This window comes from Myotis yumanensis, unplaced genomic scaffold (genome assembly GCF_028538775.1).
Source record: "Myotis yumanensis isolate MYYU_CA2020_CCGP unplaced genomic scaffold, mMyoYum1.0.hap1 SCAF_12, whole genome shotgun sequence".
NCBI classification, from domain to species: domain Eukaryota; kingdom Metazoa; phylum Chordata; class Mammalia; order Chiroptera; family Vespertilionidae; genus Myotis; species Myotis yumanensis.
This window is the reverse complement of record NW_027223763.1, coordinates 27,502,979-27,523,761: the sequence shown is the minus strand read 5'-3', so window position 1 is coordinate 27,523,761 and position 20,783 is coordinate 27,502,979. Positions and strand designations below refer to the sequence as shown.

Here is a 20,783-nt window from a genome sequence, read left to right as displayed (position 1 = left end):
CCTCTTGTGTTTCCTGATCTAACCTGTTGTGAAAATCAAGTATGTGACTCTGCATTCCTGATCTGCCTCTGGGAAAAGAACTAATGTGCTTATAGGGTAGAATGTGTTTTCATGAATGTTTTTTAGATTCTGAGGGGCTGTCACTTGGAATTTCCAGGAATGATTGGGTCACAGCATGTAACCAGGCCTCTGAACAACCTCTGTCCCAGAGGAAGCAGCCTGTCTTCAGTCACTCACACAGAGCAGTGGTATCAATAGGGAAGAGTCTAGGATGGCAGGTGCTCGTCCTGGGTGACAACACTAAATGTAGGCGGTGCATTCCCAGAGGCTGAAAAGCACATTTCTGTATATAAGGGGCTTGTGGGTTAAAGGGCTCAAGAGGGTCCTTGTTCAACTTGAACTAGTCTCCTGAAAGCAGCTAGCACAGTGCCTGACGCAGGCAGTGTATGTAGAATGAGTCATAGTTCGTAAACTGCACCTTCTTTCCTTGGCAGGGCTATTCGGGGGTAAATTTTTTACTAATACATTCACAGTGGATACCTTGATCTCACCAAGTGTTCTGCCATAAGGTCTCCTGCTGTCCTCTTTGAAGAAAGGGAGGCTGTGGGCTAGAATCGTACCCTTAATAAGACTTGCAGTTTGTGGCATAATCTTAACCTACAGGTGTTGGCTAACTGTAGACGTCCTGGAGGAAGGTCTCTGCCTGTGGCCCTGACTTATTGTACATTGTTAACAGGGATGAGATCAAAGAGGATATATTCAACACACTGGCAGAGGACCCCTTTAGTGTCTTTTAAAAACTTTATTTTGATATGTCATACTTAGAAAACAATTGCAAGAGTAGTACAAAGATGCCCTAACCGGTTTGGCTCAGTGGATAGAGCGTCGGCCTGCGGACTCAAGGGTCCCAGGTTCGATTCCGGTCAAGGGCATGTACCTTGGTTATAGGCACATCCCCAGTAGGGAGTGTGCAGGAGACAGCTGATTGATGTTTCTAACTCTCTATCCCTCTCCCTTCCTCTCTGTAAAAAAATCAATAATATATATATATATTTTAAAAAAGAGTAGTACAAAGAACTTCTATATATCTTTTACCCAGATTCTCCAGCTGTTACTGTGGTGTCCAGCTGTGTGGGAGAGCAGGCCCTGCCCAATGAACCAATGAGGCTACTGCAGAGCATTCTCAACTTCCCGGTTATTCCCCAACCACACAAGAGCTGGGATGGGTGTTTTGGTCCACTACTGCCTCCAGGCGACTTGGAGGACCTGGTGTGTCTCAGCTGTTCCTTTTTCTGCTACCAAAGCCCTAGGTAACACCTGTCCTACCTACGCGCTCTTAACATTTGATATAGTGAACTATCACCTCCTGGATCTTAACCAGCATCACCACTCAGGGCCTCAATCCCTTCTGTTAAAAAATGGGGCAAGAGAGAGAGACCAAGATGGCGGCGTAGGTAAACACCGGAGACCGCTGCCGCAAACAACCATTTCAAAAATACAACTAAAAGACTGAACGGACATCACCCAGAACCACAGGAAGGCTGGCTGAAGAGAGACTCTACAACTAGAAGGAAAGAGAACAGCAAATCGAGGCTCAGAGGCGGCGCAGTGTGGAAAATACAAAGGTACCGAGGTGCGCGCGCAAAGCGGGCTGGTGGCTGAGGGCGCGGTTGTCGTTTTCTGTCGGGAGTGAGTCTCAGACTCTGGGCTCCAGATCCGGGCGAGTCTCTAGGGACCCAGACTCAAACGGGAGAAGCGGGATTATCCAGCATCAGTTGGAACCTGAGGGCAGCTTTCTCTCCGAGGTTTGCAGCGGCTGCCGGGGTTCTGAGAAGCAGAGCCTCTGGGAACGGGACTGAGCGTGGCCATAACTGCTCCCTCCGCCCGCCCTGTTGATCCCGCCCCGCCCAAAGCCTGCGCACAGCCATTTGCCGATCGCCTCAGGCAAAGACTGGATTAGCGCCTCCCCAGAAGGCAGACGTTTTCCTTACAGCTGATTCCTATAGCCAGTCGGCCTGGGGGTCAAATCCCTCTAGTGTTAACTACAACAATTAAGGCTTGGCTAGAACAAGACTGCGCACAGAGACCACAAGGGGGTGCACCAAGAAAGCATAAAAGATGCGGAGACAAAAAAACATGACAGAAATGGAGGATATGGAGCTAAGAATCGCAATTTTGAGGGCTTGCCATAAATTTGTGCAGAGCCTCACGAAAACTAATGAGACCCTCGATGCTACGATAAAGAAATTAGAAAGTAAGCATACACAGACTGAAATAAAGAATATTATACCCAATAGCAGACCAGAGGAGTACAATAATCAAACAAAAGATTCGACAAAAAACACCCAATTGGAAAAGCAAAATGAAAAAAGAATCCGAAAGTGTGAAGATAGTGTAAGGAGCCTCTGGGACAGCTTTAAGAGGTCTAATATCAGAGTCATTGGAGTGCCAGAAGATGAGAGACAGCAAGATATTGAAAACCTATTTCAAGAAATAATGGCAGAAAACTTCCCCCACCTGGTGAAAGAAATGGACTTACAGGTCCAAGAAGCGCAGAGAACCCCAAACAAAAGGAATCCAAAGAGGACCACACCAAGACACATCATCATTAAAATGCCAAGAGCAAAAGACAAAGAGAAAATCTTAAAAGCAGCAAGAGAAAGAGGCTCAATTACCTACAAGGGAATACCCATACGACTGTCAGCTGATTTCTCAACAGAAACTTTGCAGGCCAGAAGGGAATGGCAAGAAATATTCAAAGTGCTGAATACCAAGAACCTACAACCAAGATTACTTTATCCAGCAAAGCTATCATTCAGAATTGAAGGTCAGATAAAGAGCTTCACAGTTAAGGAAAAGCTAAAGGAGTTCATCACCACCAAACCAGTATTATATGAAATGCTGAAAGGTATCCTTTAAGAAGAGGAAGAAGAAGAAAAAGGTAAAGATACAAATTATGAACAACAAACATGCATCTATCAACAAATGAATCTAGGAATCAAGTGAATAAATAACCTGATGTACAGAATGAACTGGTGATTATAATAGAATCAGGGACATAGAAAGGGAATAGACTGACTATTCTTGGGGGAAAAAGGGGTGTGGGAGATGCGGGAAGTGACTGGACAAAAATCATGCACCTATGGATGAACACAGTGGGTGGGGAGTGAGGGTGGAGGGTGGGGTGGGAGCTGGAAGGAGGGGAGTTATGGGGGGAAAAAAGAGGAACAAATGTAATAATCTGAACAATAAAGATTTAATTTAAAAAAAAAAAAAAATGGGGCAATAACTTCCTGAAGTCGGTGTGTCATGTACTGCAGGTGGAACAGGAGGTGGTTTTAGTGGCACAGGGATATATCAAAACACAGGTTTACGCGGGTTAGACTAAAGGGCAGCAACAGATTCCCCCAAATGTCACGTTTCAACAAAGGTTTACTTGCTTGGGGGATGGCGAATATCTTAATAGTCTGTTTTAGTATGAATTAGAAAACACTAGCTTTTCATTTATAAGTAGTGATGCAAACATTTCTTTTTAGTTCAGCAAAGTTAAGTGTCCTGGATAGGATCCTGGAATGGAAAAAGGACATTAGGGAACAACTAAGAAAATCAGAGAAAACCATAGACTTTGGTAAATAATAATGTGTTCAATATTGGTTAATTTTGACAAATGTACCACACTAATGTAAGATGTTAGGGAAACCTGGGGAGGAGGGTAATATGGGAACTCTGTACTACCTTATCTGCTCACTTTTTCTGTAAATTTAAAACTCTTCTTAAAAAAAAGTCTTTAAAAAGAGGGTTTAAAGAAGAATATTAAGTACTAACTTTCTCCTCTGGTGACATGTGGATATTGCAAAAACTAAGATGCTGAGTAACTGAAGTTGGGAGAATGTGTTCCTGGGTCTGCCCACACCCGGGACTGCTACTGTTGATCTTCACAAAGCCCAAGGGCGGGAGGCAGGACTGCGACACGCCCCCCCCCGCCCCCCCTTCCCTGCCCCGCCAAGCGATGCACCAGGAAACAGACCTTGAAACCTGGAAGGACAGGTTGGGCCTGGGATTCCATTCCATCCCCTGCAGAGGAAGCCTCGGGAAGGCGGGAAGGCGAGCGGTGCAGTCTGCATCCAGCTGCCTGGGAACTCCAGCATATATCCAACCAAGGAAAGTCCCCCAAAATTCCCTCTTTTAAAATATAGAACTTTATTTTAGTTGCTGAGATTTTCATAAGCGCTTGGTTCACAGAAAAGTCATTTCTTACAAAATAATAAAGGCAGCATTTTGTACAGCGACTCACATTGGGGCCACCAGAGAAGTGCAAAGGACAGTGGGGATGGAAGAGGCCAGCGCTCTTGTGCCTAAAGTCCTCAAGAAGCCCGTGCTCCTGGCTCCCTCCAGCCCCCTCCCACCCTACCTGGGACCTGGGAGAGCAGCACCGAGGGCCTGGCAGAAGTAGCCTGGGAAGCCATTGGTGAGGTGCACGACAGCGACCCCAACAGGCTGGTGAAGGCCTGGCATGAAAGGCCGAGTGGGAGGGGATTGTTCAGGTACAGAGGCTCCTGCATCCAACCCCATTTCTCAAGCAGCCAGGGCAGGGTCTGAGCCCGCCTAGAACCTTGACACTCACAGTACAGCTCAGTGAAGCCCTTTGGGAACTGGCCTTCCTCTGCCCACTCAGGCTACAGACCCTACCCCAGACCTAGGCTGGGTACTGGGAACAAAGACAGTGAGACGGGGCCTATGCAGGTGAGTGGGACAGGGATGGACCTGGAGAACACCAGGCGGAAAGTGCTCCGTACAGAGGGGGCTGGAAAGGACGGTGGCTCAGCAGGAAGGGCACTGCCACCTGGAGGAGGGGGTGCTCTGTGGAGATGGCAGTGTCTGAGCTCATGTGAATGGTGGGACCTGGACAGAGGGAGAGAAGGGCGTGCCAGGAAGGGGAGAGCATGAGCCAAGGCACATAAGGGCCAGCAAAGGCAGGTGGTTGTCCGTGAGAACGCGGACACAGAGGGGCCCTAGGCACCTGCACCTCCACCAGGCTGGTGCCCAGCAGGGGGCGGCTGGTGTGGCTGTGCTTGTGGGATGGGAATCCTTGTGCAGCAGGCACCAAGCTAACGTCCTCCCGAGTTTGGGAGCTCCTGGCGGGTAGGGGGAGTTGTGTGTCCCTGCACTGCCCAGCCTGGCACCTGAGCCACTGCAAGGAAGCCCCTCCTGTTCTCCACATGTCCCTTGTCATCCCTAGGTCAGCCTTTTAAGAGGGGCTCCCTGTCCTAAGCCCCTCCTCCATCACAGGCCCATGTTTAAGTATAAAACAATGTCCTTAAGGAAACCAAACTCAACTCCCCCAGCCCCTGCAGGCAGCTGGGAGGGGGTGTGGTGTCCTGGAGGGACAGAGAGGGAGTCAGGAAGGGGAAGTTCCGGGGCAGCTGTCTCCACCTCCCTAGAATTTCTCCCCTCAATCAGGAGTGACTCTCTTCCCCAAGAGCCTGCTTGGTGTGTGTCAGATGCAGTTGGCTCCCTGTAACTCAAACAGAAAACCTGACCGCAGCTTCAGTACTGACTTTCCTCAACTCTTCATAATCTACAGGAGCTGGAGGGACTGGAAACCCAAAGTCTGTTCCTTTTTCCTTTGAGAAGCACTCAAGTGCCTTCCTACTGAGGGTGGTGGAGCTAAAGGGTTTTGGAGGTACCTTGTCCTTGTCCCCAGGAGGCCTAGGAGCCTGCTTCCCAGGGGCGTGGTGAAAGGAATCCGGAGCCTTCTCAGACTCGAAGGCTCTGCCATCCCGAAGGCCTCACCTCTTAGCTCAGCTGGCACTGTCCGCCTGAGCCTGAGAATGGTGTGTGGTGGTTGCTCCCAGAGTCTCTGGACAGCGCTCTAGTTGCCCCGCCCTGTGGCTCTCCATCCTCACAGGATAGTGCAGAAGATGCTGCGGTTGCTGTGGTACCCGCCTTCCACGCGGGCCGTGATCCTGGTCGCCATGGCGGTCACCTTCTGCCCACTGTGGGCTGCAGAAGGGCCTCGGAGAGAGTTTTCAAGGTGAGGGCGTGCCGGTGGGTTCATGAGCCGCCATGTATCAGACCTGGAGATGCAAAATGATACTGAATGCCTGAAATCTTACCTTTCGCTCAAGCTCACTGGATGCGGGTGTTTACATCTAGATGTAGTTTTTGTCTCCCAAGCTGGTGACGCTAAAGGGCAGAAGTCCTGCATTCTAGTTCCACGTGTGCCTTCAATTCTGCATGTGGTCTTGGACAAGTTCCCTTTAGCAGCCCCATTCTCCCCTCTTTATAAGGATCTGGATAAGATCAGTGGCTTTTTTTCTTTTTCATTTTCCCTTCTCCCCACCCCAGCTGTATAACCGTGAAAATTGACAGAATCTTTATTTACAATCACCACAAACTAGAAACTACAGCTGATAGATAACCAGTATGTGTTATACCCATACAATAGATCACAACTAGCAAGAAAAAGGAGGAACGACAGATGCGACACCATTGGCAAATCTCAGGACATTCGGCTGAGGAGACTCAAAAGACTACATTCTGTATGATATCTATATCTATATATGTTTTAAATCCTCATCCAAAGGTATGTTTTTATTGATTTTTACAGAGGAAGGGGGAGAGAGAAAAAAACATTGATGTGAGAAAGAAACATCCATCAGTTACTGCTGTACACGCCCCAACCGGGGATCGAACCTGCAACCTGGGTATATGCCCTGATCGAGAACCAAACCCGCAACCTTTTTTTTTTTTTTTTGGTGTACAGGACGATGCTCCAACCAACTGAGCCACCTGGTCAGGACTAAGGCTCAGAGATACTGAGAGCTTGCCCGAGGTCACATAGCCAGTAACTGGCAGAGCTGAGATTTGAAATCACATACCCCTTGCTCTGACAGCTTGTTTCCTCCCAGGCAGTCAAGTGCAGCTCCTCAGCCCAGGCCTTGATCTGGCCAGAGCCGAAAGCTGGCAGGACTGCAGGGCGCAAGGGCAGCCAGAATCGCTGGGTCTGGCTTCTCTAGTGACCTCACCGAGGTTCTAGAAAATTGGTTTAGGCCCTTACTTTTTCTTGAAGACCAAGAATTTGTTGTTTTGCATGATGCATTCTCGATTGTTTGAGATCTGCTGAAAGATGGTCTTGTTGGTCTTTCCCTGGAAGAAAATGTTCTCCTGCACCAGAGCCTTGGTGCGGCCCCGCACTGCGATGCCGTAGGCCCGAAATGAATGGATCCGGTTCTTTATTACCTGGAAGAGGCAGACAGCTTGTCACACTGGTAGGGGAGCTAGGTAAGTGTTTCACCAGTTATAAAACGGAGGTAAGAGCATGCTGGGTCGGTGAGCAGTGAGCCATGGGAGCTCAGGGAAGGGATATCGAAGCAAATGGGGTGGGGGGAGGGGAGAGCAGGGAAGGCTTCCTGGAAGAGGTGATGGGTAAGCTATAGGAGTTTATAAGGTGCAGAGCAAGGTAGGGATGTTCCAGGAAGAAGAAAAAATGTGCAAAGGCCTGGCAGAGAGGGGAGGTGGTGCCAGAGGCCAGGGCCCACAGAAACCCAACTGAGGCAACAGCTTCCACAGCTCAGACTCAAAGCCAAGGACTTCTTTACTGCTTGCCTAAGTCACTAATCATGAAGCCACACAGCTAAAGAGGCCTTGGGATCATGATTCACACAGGCAGGGACGGGCTCAACTTTGAAAGCCTAGCACCCGGCACAGTGCTTTGCATAAAAAGTAAGCTCAGAGCTCAGTCCCATTGGGAAACAGAAGAGCAAAGGAACATTTACAAAGCACCGTGGGAAGTGCTCTGTGAGGTAGGGGTGGGCATAAGCACCTTCGAGTCCAGAAAAGGGGTGCCTCAATAGCCTGGGGGCTCAGGGAGGGCTTCCTGAAAAAAGCCATAGCCAAGCTGTAGGACTGAGAGAAAAAGCGGGGGAAGTGTCCTGGGTCCACAGGTAATAGTGTGTGCAAAGGCCCTGAGGCAAGACTTCTTTCCTCATTAAGCACCTACCACATACCGGGTCCCATGTGAGATTATTCTGTGAGCAGAAATCTAGAACAGCCCTGACCTTGGCCTGGAAACCAAGAAGATACCCCAGGGGGCACCTCCACCCTAGCTTCCTGCTGGTAACTCTGATTCATCCTTCAGGGTCCAGTTATATGTCCCCTCTTGTGTGAAGTCCCATCTTTGTCTTCCAGGCTGAGAAGGCAAGAGAGCTCTCCCAGGGCTGTGCCCTGTGTTGGCCCCACATGGGACACACACACACACTCACCTTAGTGTCAGACCTGGGCAGCAGCTGCAGCCCGCTGCCCCGATTGCCAATGATGTCATTTTCGATGACGACGGTGCTGTCACCCTTGGTGATGATGCCGTGGCCTCTGTTGTCATAGATCCCATTGCCCCGAAGCTCTACCTTGCACTGGGCCTCGACCTTGACCCCACTCTGGCGGTTGCAGGAGATGCTGTTGTTAGCCACACGGGTGAGCTGGCTGCTCTGGGCTACAGTGATGCCTCTGTCCCCATTAGCGTGGATCACATTGGTGATGACGTGCAGCGCCTCACTGCTCTGGATGTAGAGTCCTGAAGCTGCAGGTGGAGGGGTAGGGAGCAGAGAAAGCATAGGGTGGTCCCAGGATCAGCCCTGACAGCACCAGTCAGAAAAGCCTTCCTGGAGCTGTGCCCCCAGGAGAGAGGCAGGGAAGAGAGAGCAACACTCAGAACCAGCCCTTGGGAGCTGCCGCTTCCAAGCGGGCTGACGCCCAGAGCAGAAGGAAACCTGGGAACATCAAGAAAATGCTGTTCCTCCTGAAATGAGTCCTCATTAAAGGTGCCAGGGAAACCAGATGCAAGATTCCGCAGGCTCAGCTGGACTTCTGGCCCAGGCTCCCATCCTGTACTGAACGCCACCTACGTCACAGTTCTACCGCCACGTGCACCTCTTGTGATGGAGCCCTCACCACCCGTTCCAACTCCAGACAGGCCTACCTGCTGGAAAGCTATTGTTTTGTTTTCTTTCCCATACTGACCTGAAGTCTGCCTCCCTACTGTTGGGAGAAATTTGTTTATATGGGAAATTCTATAATTTTTGAATTAAAAAATATTGACTAAACTAAGTAATATGTGTCTAAAATGTGTTAGAAATTTTGGAAAGAAAATGCTGTCTGGGATATTCGTAGAAAAAAGCACAAAATGAGCGGGTTCAGAGCTGCCAACGTGGTTGGAAAGAGACAGCACGGCAGATGGACCCGGTGAGGAGGACGACTCCCAGGGACATCCAGCCACCACCAGAGCAAGCGGTCCGGGGCAGTGCGGGAGGAGTGTGGGGAGGCTGACGATGGGGTCACATGGGAGCAATCTGCGCTGCGAGTTCAGATCTCTTGGTGGTACCTGCCTGTTGCTTATCCTGCTTGGTTGAGAACAGCAAATATAAATGAAGAATCTGTGGATACATGCAGCTTTTCCTGTCCTGTACAGGTAGCCACACATTTCCCTGACTCTGCCACCCAGAGGAATGACCTTACCAGGCCTGGTAACCTCTTCTTTTTTTTTTTTAATTCTTTATTGTTTAAAGTATTACATATGTCCCCTTTTTCCCCCACTGACCTCTCCCCGACCATTCCCACCCCCTAGCACATGCCCTGACTCCCCTACTGTCTGTGTCCATGGGTTATGCTTACATGCAGGCATACAAGGCCTTTAGTTGCTCTCTTACCACCCCCACCCACTCCTGCCTTCCTTCTGAGGTTGGATGGTCTGTTTGATGCTTCTATGTGGTAACTTCTTTTTAAGCCTCTTTTTATGTGTTAAGCCTTCCTCCATTAGCTGCTCAACAGTGATTCTGATAATAAGCCCAGTTAGGAGTCCTGGAGTTAGATAACTCCACAATAAGTTTCGTTTTTGTTTTTTTGTTTTTAATTCAATAAACATGAAATACCTACTATCATCGTTTTTTGTTAAATGAAAGATAACAGATTTAAAACACACTTATTTTCCTATACAGCTAAGAAAAATCATTGCCAATTAAACCATGATATGCCATCAATTGCAAGACACATCTCATCAAAGATGTTAAAATGTGAAAAATGTGTCTGAGAATTGGTTAGCAATGTGCCTGCCAGGTGTGGGTTTGGCACTGCAGGGGAGAGGGCACCAACATGGATGGGATTCCGTCTTTGCCTCAAGTTCACAACCTATCAGAGTTGATGAAACAGCTCCAGACACAAGTCCCCCTAACACGTGCCACTGGGGTGGGGAGGGCACGGTGCAAAGGAGGAAGGATGCTGGTGCGTCGCCAGTGGCTCTGAGGTTCGTGTTGTCTGGGCTGTGTGAACGGGAGGAAGGGAATTTCAAGCAAGAGAAGCAGCATGAGCAAAGTCGGGGGCTGGGGGACAAGAAAGGATGGATTCAAGTCTGGGGACCGAGGTATCGGGTGAGTGGACAAAAGAAGTGGCCAGTGAGGCCGGAGGGCTGGAAGGGGAGCCCGTGAAGGGCCATTAAGGCGTGAGACCTCGACGGCTCTGGAGCAGGGGCGGAGGGCAAGGGGACTCACCTCCGTTGTGATTAATACTGTTGGACTCCACGAGCGCTATGGTGACGGGCTGGCGCAGCGGGTCCTCGTCCTTCTCCAGCTCGGGCTCCCAGAGGATGGCATCCCCATCCTCGCTGAAGTTCTCCTGAGCCCCATGGCCTCCAGGGAGCTCCCTAGAGCCCTCCTTCTGGCTAAACACCGCCACTCCGTACAGGCCATTGTAGCTGACGTGGTTGCTGGTGACGTGGGGCAGGCTGGACGACATCATCCACACACCACAGCCCTTATTAGCTGGGAGAGTGAGAGCAGCTGGTCACTGACACAGCAAAGGGTGACAGCCTCCAGCGTCGCCCCCGAGGGGAAGCAAAAAAGGCACTGGCCCGGGCCAGAGTCCCTGGTTTGCTAAAGGCCTGGGGCAAGTCACTGCATGGCTCTGGCTGCAGGCTCTTCATACGAGAGGGCAAGTAACAGTCAGGATGATCTTTCACCTAGGATCATTCTGTCGGGTGTAAAAGTGTTCTGAGAAACATCAAGGCCACACTCCAGATCAGAAGCACAGAAGCTCATAGTGACAGGGCCAAAGGGGTCACAGAGTTCATCTAGCCCCACCCCTCCCTGAAGAGACAGAGGCGGCTTCAGTTTGAACCCCAGCCCTACCACTTCTGAGCTATATGACTTTGAGTCGTTAATGGAACCTCTCCATGCCTCAGTTTCCTCGCCTTTAAAATGGGGTTAACTATCTCAGAAGGCAGACATGAGGATTAAATGCAATAATGCATAGAAAGGGCCTTGCAGCGTTGGGTCGGGACAAGTTAGCTGCTATCATGCTCACCATCATCAAATACACAGTTCAGAAAGACGAAGGCTTTAACCCAAAGTCAGAGTAAGTGAGAACAGCTTGCTTTCTATAATTATCCTGTTTCTCCCCGATTACTTTCAGTTCTCTGGGTCACAAGAAATGATGCTCATGTATCCAAGCTTAAGTGGCCCTGTCCTTACACAACACCTGACTCCTGCCTTCTGCTGTTTTAAATGGAGACAAAGCTCTCTGCTTTGCTGACCCCACGGGATTGCTCTGATTACATGGCGATTTGCCAGAGGCTCCTGAATTCTGAGGGGCTGTGTAACTGTGGCCTGAGATCAGTGCTATCATTCAGACCAGGTCTCTGAAGCCCAGGGAAAGGCTACAACTTTATCAGACCCACAAAGGAGGGTCCTGGGCTTCCAGCCTCCCAGGCAGGACTGGACCCCAGGCCCCTCCCCCAGAACGTGCTCCTCACCATAGATGGTGTTTCCTTCTATCAGCCCTTTGCCTTCATCTCCCACGACCACGCCATCTGAATAGCCAAAGCAGATGAGGTTGCTCCTGAGGACGGGGACCCCTCCGCGGCGGATGTCCACACCTCCCCACTGATTCTCACGGATGACGTTTTCTAGGGAGAAGTAAGTAAGAGGGTCAAGACCAAGGGCTACCTGCAACGCTAGCAGCAAGGACCTGGGCAGCTGGGAGGAAGGACGATCTGGACCAGGAAGCTCGGGGCTTACCAAGTCAGCACCCCAAACCTTCTTTGGCATTTCAGGGACTTGTTTGCTATCTGCTTTCCCCAAGGCAAGCTCTGTGTCTGTCTGTGCTCTCCTACATTCCCAGTTCCCACTGTACCCAGTGGCCTTGGGAACGGATGACTAAGAATAATTGGCAGGGGATGTCTGCCCCGGGGTAGTTGGCGGGGGGTGGGGTGGGGGGGGGGCGGTGTCTGTTTCCAGAAGGGCTGAGGCAGAACCCAGCCATTCCCCCACCAGCCTGAGGAGGCGCTAGCTCGTCCTCAGCCTCAGCTCTGGCTGACCTCTCCCGCCCCTTCGCCTGCCCAGGAGTGGGCTGGAGAGTCCCAGCCAGAGGGTGGTCCTGGACCATCTGCGCCAGCACTGAGGCAGGGCAGATGCTCAGCCTGCTGGGACTAGAGGGCAATGGCTCATGAGACCCTGTGTGACTGGCCCTGTCCTGCCTCTGTGACCCCATCTCAAACCCTCACACCTCGTCCACCATACTCCAGTCACATACGTGACCTCCCTGCGCCTCAGGCACGCCAGGTCTGTTCCCACAGGTGGCCCTGCATGGAACCCAGTCCTTTTCCCAGGGTCCTTCTCATCATCCAGGTTCTGGCTTACAAGCCACCTTCTCAGAAAGGGCTGCCCTGACCACACAATCTAAATACCACAAAGTCCGTCTAGCTCCTTATTCTAACTATCTGTCGAGCACGAATCATCCTCAAATAGGCCTTCTCCTGCTTGCATATGTATGCTTTTATTTATTTACTTGCTTCCCCCTCCTAAAATGTCAGTTCCTGGAACAGGGATGGTGTCTGTGTTGTTCACTGCTGTGTCCCCGACTCCTGGTCCCAGAGAGCAGGGCTCCTGGGTACAGTGAGTGTATACTAGTATGTGTATAAGGGGAGGTCTGGGCAGGCTTCCCCGAGGAAGCGACACCCAGGCTGAGACCTGCAGGGTGAGCAGGAGTTGGCCAGGCAGAGGGGAAGGGAAATGGGGATGGGTTTCCAGAGCAGGCAGGAGCCCATACAAAAGCCAGAGGAGGAGCTCAGACATTCTGTGTGGCATCAATGTTCCTGGCAGCATGATGCCAGCCACCCAGTGAGATCCTGTGAGCACTGGGCCAGCATCCCCGAGTTAGCCAGTACTAGCAGGAGGCCAGTCTGTCCAGGTGAAGGACTGGGGGCGGGAGGCGGGGGGTGGGTGTGGGTGAGGCAGAGCCCACTACCTGACCGGCCAGGCTCCAGCAGCCCCACCTACCTGTGATGAGGCCTTTGCCATTCTCATTCACAGCTATGCCGGCTGCACGGCCCTTGAAAATGTGGTTCCCACTAAAATGTAAGGAGAATAAGACAGGTGAGACCAGACCAATGTCATGCGTCGAAGACAATGCCGACTCAAGGTGACTGCCTTCTTTTGTGGGCTTCCCCAGATGGCTCAAGTCCACAGCAGCATACAGCGCTTCCTGAAGTCCTAGAAGCCCGGCATTTAGCAATCTACGGTTATCACCGACTAAAAACTAAGCCTATTGCTATGCCATAGAAGCACAAGGCTCTGTGGCCTCTCTTGACTGGCATCCACATACAAACAACATTTTATTTATTTATTTATTAAAATATATTTTTATTGATTTCAGAAAGGAAGGGAAAGGGAGAGAGAAATATAAACATCAATGATGAGAGAGAATCATTGACTGGCTGCCTCATGCACGCCCCCTACTGGGAAATGAGCCCGCAACCGGGGCATGTGCTCTGACTGGGAATCGAACCGTGACCTCCTGATTCATGGGCCAATGCTCAACCACTGAGCCACACCGGCCGGGGCCCAATTCCACCTTTTTAGTAAGGACTTCCCACACATCCCCTCTCTGGGAGCTGTGCATTCATATACTTATTGCTATGGCACAAATAGCAGAATGGCTCACGCCCTCTCCTGATACTTTGATGGATTTATTCCAGTCTGTCCCGTACAATAGCTGGGAGGGCAGATCCATGGTCCCGGTAGTGCCACCGCCCCTTCCACCTACAGCTCACACCCTGACAGATCTCGACGTGCCTTCATGCGGAGATCAGATGGAGCCTCCGAATCTTAGCACAGCATCCCTGTGGCCACTATCAACTGACCGGAGTTAAAATCTCTTCTGGGCACATATGTCCCCCAGACGGGACTAAGCTCCAGGTCTGGCCCTTGCTACCTCTGTTATCATTGTTAGAAGTGCTCAGTAATACTTGCTGAATAGAATGGCTACATGGTTAACTGGAAGGGAACACAGAAACACAAAAGTGGTTGTGCTATTGTGGGATTGTGGGTGCAGTCTATTCTGTGTTTGCGTCTGCACAGTTGCTTTAGCAAACAAAAATATTTTCAAATGGGGGGAAGCTGGGAGTAGGAAACAGATGAGAACCATGGTGAGCAGGACGGTCTGGGGACAGCAGCGCATACCTCACCACTGGGTTTCCATGGTACAGGATATAAATGCCAGCCTCCTTATTGGAAAAGATTTGATTGTTCCGGATGATGCCTTTCCCATTGCCAAGGACGACGATGCCTGAGCGAAGGCCGTGGTGGATCTGGTTACACTGCAAGTGACATGAGATGCCACAAAGGACAGATCAGATAGGCCAGCCAGAAGCAGAGTGCTCACGCTGCCCCACAGCAGGCCAGGACGAATACAGTGGAGAAAGCTCAGTCCCTGGAAGAGCCCTAGCACACGACCAAGTGCACAAGCCCCGCTGTCCTGCACAGGTGCACACACGGAACCCACAGGGAGACCCTGAAGACAGGAGCCTTCACGGCCTCGCCTTTGAGATGCCGTGGTGCTGGCCCTACCGCTGGGGGCTCTTGCTTGTCACCGGCAGGCACGCTACTGGAACTTTCTGAGCTCCCACACGCAATCATCTGGCCACGCCACACTTCCCAGGGTCAGGGGAGCCTACCTTCAGGAACGGGCAGCACCCCAGTACACGAGAATGTTGGCCAACCCAAGGGGGCCACATCCGGGGAAGGGTGAGAGCCATGTGGCTTCTAGTCCACAGTTCTTGTTCAGGGGAACGCTGGAGCAAGGTACGGCTCTGGGGAGCTTAGCTATCCCATGGGGCATGAGGTCATAGGTGTGTGAGCTACAAGGAACCTTGGAGACATCATTCTAATTCCTCGTACAAACGGGCAACAGGCCCAAGGTCATATGTTTGTGGCAGAGCCAGATTTGAAATCTAGTTTTTTCTGTTCCCCAGTCAGTTAGTTGCTTTTGCCCAGTGACAAAATTTTTAGATTATAATAAATTATAATAACATTTTTTCACTCTCATTATTAATTTACAGCCCCAAATACAATCCCATACTTACACCAGGAAGTTAGCTATTTCTCTTTCACAGAACGTTCTAGTTTGCCTAAAGTGTCCCATGTTGCAAACTCTCCTATTCTTACTCACTTTTCAGACTTTCTCCTGACAGGCTGGGCCAACTCACCAGGGCAACCACGACCTAGCAAAAGTCCCCCAGGGTTGAAAGCTCTGTGAGAAGGGTGTATGCAATGACATTTCCATCCACGCCCTTTCACAAAGCCAGGACTGACATGCAACACCCCCTTCCCACTTCCACCTGCTAACTGGCCCGCCCCCTCTGTCCCCGGAAATACTTTCTAAGCCATGGTCATGTGTCAAACACCAGCTGCATGGCAAAAACAGTGAGAGGAAGAGTTTGAAAGAAGACACGCTAGGCATGTCTCTTTAAACACAGTTAGGACTTTCCTTTCTCTGCATTTCAAGGGCAACTTAGATATAACGGGTTGAGACCATCGACCCTGAAAAGACTGCCTAGGTTCAAACCCCAGCTCTGTCACTGACTGTGTGGTTCGGGGAAAGATCCTCAGCCTCTTTGTGTCGCAATGTCTCATCTATAAAACGGGGATAATAATTCTACCCCACAGGGTTGTGTAAGGATGAAACCATAATTAAGTACATATATACAACGTTCTTAGAATGACCTGGCAGATAATGAGCACTCACAGGAGGGTGGGTATTATTTTTCCAGGTCCGTAAAAAGTCCATCACATTCCCGTTTCTCGGAAGCCTGTTTCTCAGGAAGGCCGGGGCGGAAAAGGGGCTGGTCTCTCAAGTCGCTGGTCTCATGGGCTAGGATTTTAAGTGGCTTTCACACTGGTGCAAAACCACACTCACAATATCCATGAAACAAATAACCTTCAGAACTAAGTATCCTTTTTATAGCCAAGAATGGACTAACTTGGTGTTTTATTTCTGACCCACGTGACTTTTAGGGCAGACATCGTCATCTTTAATTCGTCACAAACCACGGAGAGCCTATCAGGGCCCTGTGAGAGTTCCCTGTGACTGGACCTCTTCTTACTGACGGGGAGACTGCAGGGAAAAGCACAGGGAACCCTTGTACACAGAAAGCACTATTTTTAAGATGGCAACACTGATGTAAATATCCCCAGAAATGGTTTCTGAGAAGCCAAGAGCCACCCTGAGAAGGCGTGCAGACAGAGAGGTGTACCAGAACGAGCGGGTTGGACCTCTTCCGGATGTCCACGCCAGCCTCCGCGTTGTGGTAAATGTTGTTGCCGGCGATCAAGCCTCCACCCTCCAAGCGAAGAAAGATGCCTGACGCTTTGCAGCGGTGAATGTCGTTCCTGAGCATGACGATCTAAGCAGGGAAGAGAAAGCCATTTGTTTTCCTGTCACAAAGGATTAAAAAAAAAAAAAATCACTCAGGGACACCGAGTCTCTTCCTTAGAGTCTGGTCTGTGCTGTGCCGCCTGCAGGCGAGAGGAGCGCCTCGAGGTCACACGGCCAGCCGCTCTCCAACTGTGTGTGCCCAGGGCAGAGCTATCTCCGTGCCTTTCCTGGCTGCCCCTGCACCAACCTCACACGGGTTCTTTAATGAAACCTGATCGGAGCTTGGCCCTGGGCTCCATAGTCACACCTTCTGAGCAGAATAACTGGGTGATGGATGACAAAGACCCTTAGAGAAGATGGGATTCGGTGGTCCTCACACTCAACATGCATTGGGGTCACACACAGATTCCCCCAGAGGTCCAAGGGCACAGCTACGAATGGAATCAAGTTCCAGATCTACCACTTCCTACCGGCCTTTGCAAACATCCCCCTGCCTGAGAAAGCTGAGTACGGTTCTTTTCTGGATCAGGCCTTGCTCCTGGGCACAGGGACCAGCTCAGTAAGCCCTGCATGCCTGCCCACAGCCCCCTGCTTGAATTAATGCCACTTAACATATAATTATGTTCAGGATACACCGTGGATATATATATTTTTTTAGTCAAAAACTCTGACTATCCGTTTTTCAGGTTACTGTCCAGAGACTCATTAGCTGCATAATTGATTCAATGGCAGCACAATTCCTGCAAAAATTCCTGAGGCCACAGTTCAACAGGGCTACAACTAAGACTCTATAATGGTGTAAAATGGGAAAAATAGTTACTGCCTTCCCCAAATCAGATGATGGCGATAAGGCAAGTGTGTTATCAGTTTAAGAAAAAGATGATTAAAAAAAATATATGCAAAATAGCCCCATCAAAGCCTTCCTCTGCATGTAGCCACAAGAGACTTCTCATCAATCAATCATGTCCTGGTGACTCTCGAGGCCGCATGGCATTGTGGAGTAATGACAGCACCTTGCTATTGTGTATACACCGCACTGCGTAAGTCAGGTTCCGGAAGATGTTTCCTTCCATCTTGGCTCGGCCATAGGAGCAAACGAAGACGCCTCCCTTGCCATCCCGGAAGAGGCACTTGCGGATAAGGCAGCCCTGCACGGAGCTGGCCAAGGCCATGGCCTCCTTGTCCTTCTGCAGCTCCTGCTGCAGTGAGTTCAGCACGAGGCAGCTGGGCAGCTGAATGGATGCTCCTGGCAGAGGTGGGCCCAGGAAGGAGCCCCCCAGGACAGGGCGTGGGCCCTGCACTTGGTAGGATAGTCTGTACGTGAGCTGCTCCTCATCCTCATCCTCACCGCTGGGACTCAGACCTCCGTCGCTGCTGTCTGGGGTCTGGGCCAGCCTTTCCCCATCGCTGCCCACCTCTGCCTCCTGTGAGCTAGCCTTGGAGCCTGGCTTTGGGGAGCTAGAGACTGGACTGGTAGGACTCTGGCTACCCTCAATGACAATGTCACAGGTCCTTGGGCTCCAGGCCTGGTCCCTGCTCTCCAGGTCCAGGGACATTAAAAAGTCAGAGTCCTCTGTGGGGAGCACACTGGGAGAGGACTTAATGAGCCCCAGTAGATACTTGTAGGCCCAGTTCTTATCTGCAGACGGGTGGCCCTCAACTGTCACCGAGTTGTTTTCGCTGCCCACAAATTCACAGTTTTCCAGGACACACAGGGGCACATTGTGCAGGAAGACATGGGTGTTTTTGAAGGTGCAAAACTTCACTTGGCAGGTGCCTGGGCCATGGACCTGGATGTGCCCATTTTCAAAGTTGCAGTTGTCAAACTGGACATGACCTGATGTTGTCTGGGGAATGAAAAAGAGAAAGTGAAGACGACAGGGATAAGATCTGTGTAGCTGGTCAGTACTCTAGCTGCTCGTTAAGGAGGGTGGAGCATGGAGAGCCATTTGCCCTGCTGATCATGCCCCCTTCCCCACGAGGGCATGTGCCGGCTGATGCCAAGAGGGACCTGGGAGCTGCTCTGCATCAGAGGGAAGACAGATAATTTGGAGTTGCCTGCCCTTCCCTCCATCCGATCCCAAATGGATGAGGACAAGAGTAGAAACGAATAATAGCAGAAAAGTTCACCTAGATTATGAACATAGACTCTGGATTCTATCTCTGTCCCTTTATAAATCTGAGATCTGGGTATGTCACTTAATCTTGTTGAGCCTCTGTTTGCTCGTTTATAAACCAGATAATACAACCCATCTTAATAATGGCTAAAAAACATGCCCAGCACACAGTGAGTGCATCACAAATGATTGTTGGTATGATGATCATTACAAATCTGAGAGACAATTTAGCGGACATTGGTGGTAAAGTGGCAATATAATTTTTATTGACTAGGTACATAATCCAGGGATTGCAATTAGTTTCTAGGCAATGGAAAACTGCAGACTCTCTGCCAGGAGGTACCAGCAACTCCGTACATGCTTTGCTGTGAACACAACTTCTGCTCAGTGTTCCTGGGAGGAATGTTTTGGGACTGGTATTTCCTGACCCTCTCTCCAGTTGCTCTTGGTAAAAACCTGGTCTTCCTTGACCCTCCACAGTGTGGGGCTGATGCACTGAAGGTCGCTGGTCTCCCCTCTGTGGCTCCCTCTGGGCATGCTGCCACAAAGTGTTCTCTGCTTTCTGTCACCATGTGGCACGCTCCAGAACCTGGATTTCCTACCTAGTTGCTGCACCTTGGCTTCAGTTGACCCAGTTTGGAAGGGAAGAAATACAAAGCAACTTCAGACTCAAGTCCAAGGCTCACTTTTAATACAGCTTTGCCAAGAACAAAGCAGAATGTTAATCTCTATTGATCCTGTGCCTACTTCTCAACTGGAGCAGAACTCAGAGGAGTGTGTTAGAGCAATAACAATTTAACTCTCAATTCCAACAAAAAAGAGGTTACAAGCCCACTGAGAAGAGGCCAAACTCAGGGTCAGGGTTGAAGAGGCCATCCTCTGATGGGGGTACCCACCTTGAACATGAAGGGCGAGAACCAGGCTGGCATGAAGACGAGGTTGCACAGGCGTGTGGTTGAGCAGTGCTGATCGATGCTGGCGAGCAGGGCCACCTCCCCCAGCTTCCCGTGGCCGACAATCTCCACGGGCACCTTCAGGATGATTTCACCTTGCTCTTCGTACACACCGGGGAACAGCACAATGCGGTCATACAGGCTGGCCATGGCCAAGGCACTGCCCAGGCTGTCAAACTCACGGCCTGGCCCGACACTCAGGGTCCGGCGTTCCTTCCTCCGGCGAAAGAGAGAAAAGCAGACAGAGGACTCCAAGTCCAGGGCATTCTTGGTCCACGTCTTGGAGGCGAGGTAATGCTGCTTGAAGGCCTCCCTCCACGACTCGGGCTCCACGTCAGGCTGGTTGGGCCAGTTGGGGTGGCGGCACTCGGTGCAGCCCAGACACAGCTGCCGCCAGCGGGTGCTGTCGAGACTGAGGATCAGTTCATACCAGGCCCTGCACACCAGGCTGCAGCGGCCCAGGTCGGGGAGGTGCAGGTAGGCTAAGATCATGCGCCACAGCTCCAGGGGGAGCCCGCCAGTCTCCATGGTCACCTGGGGAGACAAACACAGAACAAAAGAGGCTTTTGCTGACCCTGCTTGAAGTCCCCTTCCTTTTCTTTCTTTCTTTTTTTTTTTTTTAATATATTTTATTGATTCTTCACAGAGAGGGATGGAGAGGGATAGAGAGTTAGAAACATCGATGAGAGAGAAACACTTATCAGCTGCCTCCTGCACACCCCCCACTGGGGATGTGCCTGCAACCAAGGTACACGTCCTTGACCGGAATCGAACCTGGGACCTTTCAGTCCTCAAGCCGATGCTCTATCCACTGAGCCAAACTGGTTAGGGCTCCTTTTTTTTTTTTTTTTTTTTTTAATAATCCTCACCTGAGGAGTGAGGATATTTTTCCATTGATTCCTCAGAGAGAGTGGAAGGGAGGGGGAAGGTCTCCCTTCTTAAAATACCCCCTGCCTTCTCCAGACCCGAGGGGTGAGCAAGGGAACAGGCCCAGCCAATCATAGGACTCCAA

The 20,783-nt window shown here is 50.7% G+C and overlaps 2 protein-coding genes across 4 annotated transcripts in view; one reads left to right on the top strand and one right to left on the bottom strand.

Moving 5' to 3' along the window:
- POLR1E (RNA polymerase I subunit E) overlaps positions 1–9,082 on the top strand; it is a 22,520-nt gene extending 13,438 nt beyond the window's left edge. Inside the window, exons 13-14 of one of the 3 annotated variants that reach the window (XR_011473394.1) lie at positions 6,449–7,284; positions 8,820–9,082. The gene's annotated coding sequence lies outside the window, so the exon portion shown is untranslated. Of the gene's footprint in view, positions 1–1,099; positions 3,147–6,448; positions 7,322–8,819 lie in introns of those variants that run through there. The other 2 variants (XM_070431164.1, XM_070431163.1) reach the window with 2 other exon arrangements.
- Positions 4,185–20,783, bottom strand: FBXO10 (F-box protein 10). The gene is made up of 10 exons (XM_070431161.1): positions 19,715–20,783; positions 17,715–18,548; positions 16,580–16,729; positions 14,508–14,644; positions 13,326–13,396; positions 11,801–11,953; positions 10,542–10,811; positions 8,265–8,578; positions 7,061–7,242; positions 4,185–6,077 (listed from the first exon to the last, which is right to left on the bottom strand). Exons 1-10 carry the CDS (start codon positions 20,297–20,299, stop codon positions 5,903–5,905), a joined length of 2,871 nt encoding a protein of 956 aa, XP_070287262.1. The 5' UTR covers positions 20,300–20,783; the 3' UTR covers positions 4,185–5,902.

What these genes read in the sequence shown, in the direction of transcription:
- FBXO10 (XM_070431161.1), bottom strand. Translation starts at nt 20,299, where the DNA reads ATGGAGACTGGCGGGCTCCCCCTGGAGCTGTGGCGCATGATCTTAGCC. An exon ending in AGAAGGAAACACCATCTATG is followed by an intron (nt 10,812 to 11,800) that starts GTGAGGAGCACG and finishes TCACTCTCCCAG; the next exon opens with CTAATAAGGGCTGTGGTGTG. An exon ending in TGCCCAGGTCTGACACTAAG is followed by an intron (nt 7,243 to 8,264) that starts GTGAGTGTGTGT and finishes TGCCTCTTCCAG; the next exon opens with GTAATAAAGAACCGGATCCA.